At 61.9% G+C, this 5035-nt stretch overlaps 1 protein-coding gene across 1 annotated transcript; it reads left to right on the top strand.

The window, feature by feature from the left end:
- Positions 1 to 145: 145 nt before the first annotated feature.
- CRYBB1 (crystallin, beta B1) lies at positions 146 to 4622 on the top strand. Its single transcript, XM_009334380.1, has 6 exons — positions 146 to 177; positions 852 to 1011; positions 1882 to 2000; positions 3755 to 3887; positions 4019 to 4161; positions 4442 to 4622. Exons 2-6 carry the CDS (start codon positions 871 to 873, stop codon positions 4620 to 4622), a joined length of 717 nt encoding a protein of 238 aa, XP_009332655.1. The 5' UTR covers positions 146 to 177; positions 852 to 870.
- Positions 4623 to 5035: the final 413 nt, after the last annotated feature.

A 5035-nucleotide genomic window follows, 5' to 3' on the forward strand; every position in this document is an offset into this window, starting at 1 on the left:
AGCTCGCCCAGCGCTTTGCCGGATGTGATGACTGGGCGGCCGTGCAGACACTGATGAGCTGGCAGTTCCTTTGTGCGCCCGCCCGGGGGTCTGCCCTTGCCAGGCTATAAAGTGGGGGCCTCTCTGCGCCCCGAAACACAAGCCCGCTCACTCCAACAAGAAGCAGCAGCTGCCCAGGTAAGAGGACAAAGTCCCCGGGCACCGGGCTGCAGCCGGACCCGAGGTGGGGAGAGGGAAACGCGGGGTCTCAGCTGTGACCACCGCTGTGGCCATCACATCTGGGAGCACCCTGGTGCTCAGTATCCCACTGCCCTCTGCCCCCCCGCAGCCGCTGGTGACACTCACCTGTGGGGCCACTGGCAGGATGCCCACTGGAGGGCTTCATGCAAACTGGGCTTTCCCCTTTCCATCCCCTCACACGCTGCCCCGGTGCCCAGCTGGGGTCCGAAGTGCACCCTGTGCGGGATGGCCCCAGCACCTGGTGCAGCGTCAGGCCCCAGCCCGGCTGGAGAGAGCAGGGAGTGGCTGGGCATCAGTGTTTGGGGCTGTCCTGGGCACCCCTGCAGTGGTGGGACCACGCTCAGGGCTCTCCTGACCACAAAAGGAGAGTGTGAGCACCCAGGACCTCCCATGGTCCTCCTGGTGAAGGCAGGACCCCACAGCCTGTGCCTGCCTGGAGAACCTCCTGGCAGCTCCTCTCCTGGCCCCAGCCGCCCACCCCGTTGCTGAGCCCCCCATCCCAATGTGAGCGTTCCCGGGGCAGGGCAAGGGCTGGGACGGGTGGTGGGTGCCCACGGCCATGCATCCCCTCTAACCTGCTGCTGGCATCTCTGCCTGGTGCCCTGTCCCAGACGTGAGCCCAACACCGCGATGTCTGAGACCACAAAACTCGCTGCTCCCGGCCAGGCTGCAGAGGAGAAGGAGAAGGCGGCCACAGTGCCAACTCCATCCCTCGACCCTGCTCCTGTTGCAAACAGCAAGGGCGAGGAGCCCTCCACAGAAGCCTTCAGGGTAAGCCCTGCTGCTCCCCACACACAGGGACACGGTCCAGGGGTGAGGGACAGTGGCAGCATCTCTGGGGCAGTCAGCAGGAGGAGAGCACGGACAATGCCGTCCCTCCCCGCTGTGTCTCTCCTGGGCAGCAGCTCTCTAGGTGCAGGATTCAGGCAGCCACTTGCAGGGCTGCTGCAGGAGGGATGCTCCAGGATGCCCCCTTGGCTGGGACAGCTCATTGGGGACCACAGGCTTTCAAAATGCTCTCCCCCGGGTCATGGCATCAGGGCTGGGTGCTGCCACCTGATGCCTCTAGTCCCCCTCTGCGTGTGGGGGTCCTGTGGTGCTGCGGGGGGGTGCAGGAGGAGGCTGCGGGTGACAGGGCCAGCAACAAAACACCGCAGTGATGCTAGGGCAGCGTGCCATCGAGGTGCTGCAGTGGGGCTGGGAACAAGGGGCAAGTGATGTGAGGGCTCTGGTGACACTTCTGCACATGCCAGGCAGTGAAGGCCACGGCGTGGATGCAGCTCCTGGAAAAGCAGCTCCTTCCCAGCCCAGCTGGGGCCCAGTGTGCGCGCCGGCAAAGGGAGACATGGATTTGCAGCAGCAAAACTGGGGGCAGGAGGAGGCCGTCTCAGAGCAGGGATGGCTGTCAGGAGGGGATCTTCCTGTGCTCAGCCCGTGTTGGGATGGGGACTGCTCATGCACAGAGCCCAGTTCAACTTGCCTGAGCACCAGACCTGAAAAGCTGCAGGAAGCCTTGGAGAGCCGAGGGGGACACATGGGGCGGTGGGCTTGTGCACGCAAGGTCCATGCAGGGACAAGCAGCACCGCCCTGCCCTCCTCAAGCATGCCTGTCCCCATCTGACCCTTTCCCTCTGCCCTCAGATCGTCATCTTTGAGCAGGAGAACTTCCAGGGCAGGCGGATGGAATTCACCACTGAGTGCCTGAACCTGGGGGACCGCGGCTTCGACCGGGTGCGCAGCGTCATCGTCACTTCTGGACCGTAAGTGACCCCAGGCACGGAGGGGACCGTGTCCCTGGGGATGCCCCAGGGAGTTGGGGCCGCGGTCCTGGGGAGCAGCCCCGGGCGCTGCGTGACGTGCAGGGCATTTCTCTGCAGCCCAGGCAGAGAGCGGAGCAGGGCCAGCGCAGGAGCAGAGCTGGGGACCCTGGGTCTCCTTCGAGGAGGGCAGGACAGCCTGGGCAGGTGGGAAGGGTGCCAGGGCCATTTGTAAAGCAAAGGGCACTAGAGGCAAAGCCGAAGGCTGAGGAAAGGTGTCCAATCAGATCTGCTACCTGAAGCCGTTCATGAAATGCAAGAGACCTGTAGATTTTGGAGGAGCCAAGGTGAAATGAGGCGGGTGCCTTGTACGGGGTTGGTGGCCAGGGCCACCGCAGAGACAAGGCTGGAGCGGGCAGGGGAGGGCAGGCAGGCAGCCGAGCAGTGATAAAGGGGCTGGGAAGGTCCGAAAGCCATGGGAACAATCGATGCAGGCAGGGACAAAAATGATCGCCAAACTAGATGATAACTGCACAGACAGATGATGTTCGTGTTGAAAGAGCATCTCACTGCGGCCGTGCCTGGCTGGAAATGCCATGCCCGGGAAGGCAGCCTGGCAGCAGTGGGAAAACCTGGGGGGGGCTGGCAGTGCTGCGGGGAGGATGCACGGGACACGGCTTGCCTTGATGGCAGCCTTGAGGGACTGGGCAAGGTGACCTGTGGTCACCTTGAATGACACCATGTAGCACCGATGACAATTTTTTTATTAGGAACTCAGAAAATCCAACTCTTCTTGAAATGAAAGGGGGATGGAGCAGCCCCAAAAGAGCCCGGGTGTGACACATGGGAAGCTGCACTAGATATAGACAGGGTGGAACTTGGAGGACAGAGTATTTAAGTGTCATTGGCATCCTAAATCCTCAGAGTCTTCTTCAGAGTCACTGGTGAGACTCTGTGCCCAAAAATTTACTTCGGGAAAGACAAAAGCAAAATCAACCAAGCTCAGCCTTAGAAGTCAGTGTAAGGTCACACTGCCTGTGGTACTCAAACATGTCTCCTGCCATTAGAAAAATACCTGTTGGCACCTGCAGAAATAGCCCCGTTTTGCAGGGAAACGGGAAGCAGCAAATGCAGGGCTGTTCTGACATCGAGGGCTTTTGGATCCCTGAGCCTGTGACATTCACAGCACAGCAGCACCTTGTGGCATTGCTAAAGAGATGACATTACAGCTGAATAAGCCCTGAGCAACCGTACCCTGGTAATGGGATGAATACCAGAGCTGGCGGAAGCTGGTGCAGTGAAGCATGCAAGCGTGCTGGGATTAGACAGCCTGGGCAGCCCTGGCCCGGGCTCAGTGGTGCAAGAGGGAAAACAAAATCCTGAGATAACACAAGGACGAGTCTCTGGGGCACAGCGTGCAGGGCTCGCCAGCTGCCTCGGGGTCCCACCGCTCCCCAGGCTGAGGAAGGGGAGCAGTGCGAGCACGCTGGTGTCTGCTGCCGGCCTTGGATACGTGCACCAGCAAGCACTCAGCTGGGAGCCTGCGGGCTCACTGCTTGATGGCAGCTGCCAGCTCTGTGCATGCTGTAGTGCCTGTGCTCTGGGAAAGGTGGGAGCAGGATGGTGGGGCCAGTCCTGACACTCACAGCCTTTTTGGGTGCTGGGAGCCTGGTTCCGGCACCCCGCAGGCTGGCAGAGCAGGAGAGGAGCTGCTGGGTGGCATCTGACCCGCTGTCTTGTCCTACCCCTCTCCCCAGCTGGGTGGCCTATGAGCAAGCCAACATGCGCGGGGAGATGTTCATCCTGGAGAAGGGCGAGTACCCTCGCTGGGACACCTGGTCTAGCAGCTACCGGAGCGACTGCTTCATGTCCATGCGTCCCATCAAAATGGTGAGTGGTCCAGGAGCAGAAAGCACCCAGCGGGGTCTGGTCAGGGCCGGATCTGCGCTGCTCGATGCCTCACTGCAGCAAGCTCCAGGGCTTATGGCTGCATGACCCAGTGCCTTCCCTCTCTTCCCCAGGAGGCTGAGGACCACAAAATCTCCCTGTACGAGTCTGCTGACTTCAAGGGCAACAAGATGGAAATCCAGGAGGACGACGTGCCCAGCCTCTGGGCTTACGGCTTCTGCGACCGTGTGGGCAGTGTGCGGGTGCCCAGTGGAACGTAAGCCGGGCCATGGCGGCGGCTGCCTCCTGCCAGGCTCCCCGTCCTCCCCCGCGCCCCGGCTTGCTGCCAGCTGATCCTGAGCACCCGCACGGGGCTCTTGGGCAGCCAGAAAGCACCGCACGGCTGTTTTCGGTGGTGTAGCCCATCACCCAGGGGGTCGCACCCAGCGCACGGGAGGCAGGGGGCTCTGCCCTCTTCCTAAGAGCGTGCCGGCCATGTCACTGCTGCCTGTAGCGACCGACCCCGCTCAGGTGCCCTCTGTTTGCTTTCCCTGCAGCTGGGTCGGGTACCAGTACCCTGGCTACAGAGGCTACCAGTACCTCTTTGAGACCGGAGACTTCCGACACTGGAACGAGTGGTCTGCCTTCCAGCCCCAGATCCAGTCCATCCGCCGCATCCGGGACATGCAGTGGGACCAGAAGGGCACCTTTGTCACCCCTGATGCACCCTCCAACTGAGCGTGCCGCCTGCTAGCTACGAGTCCCGGGCCCCGTGGGGCACCCCCACCTCCCTTCACGCTCGCCTGCTCAGCACTTTCCTTGTACATTGCACATTCCCTGGATGTACTCTACCTTGTGAGGCAAATTAAAAAAACCAGAAGACTAGAGCTGCCTGGGAGTCGGTGGTGCGTGAGCGTGGCTGTGGGACGCTCTGCTTCACCTCTGCTTTTCCGTCCTGCTCAAGCCTCGTGCTGGAAGCTGGGTGGGACGTGGTGGAGGGTGATTTTCCCAGGGGAATCGCTCTCAGGCAGGACAGCCCTGCCGCCCTGGGGCTGCCGCGGGGACAAGGGAGACCCCGGTAAAAGCAGGAGCATGCATGGGAAAGGGGGTGGCAGGGGGCTGCTCCAGCCCGGCCCCGCCAGCCCCTGCGG

Source organism: Pygoscelis adeliae, unplaced genomic scaffold (genome assembly GCF_000699105.1).
Source record: "Pygoscelis adeliae isolate BGI_AS28 unplaced genomic scaffold, ASM69910v1 Scaffold262, whole genome shotgun sequence".
In the NCBI taxonomy this organism is placed as follows: domain Eukaryota; kingdom Metazoa; phylum Chordata; class Aves; order Sphenisciformes; family Spheniscidae; genus Pygoscelis; species Pygoscelis adeliae.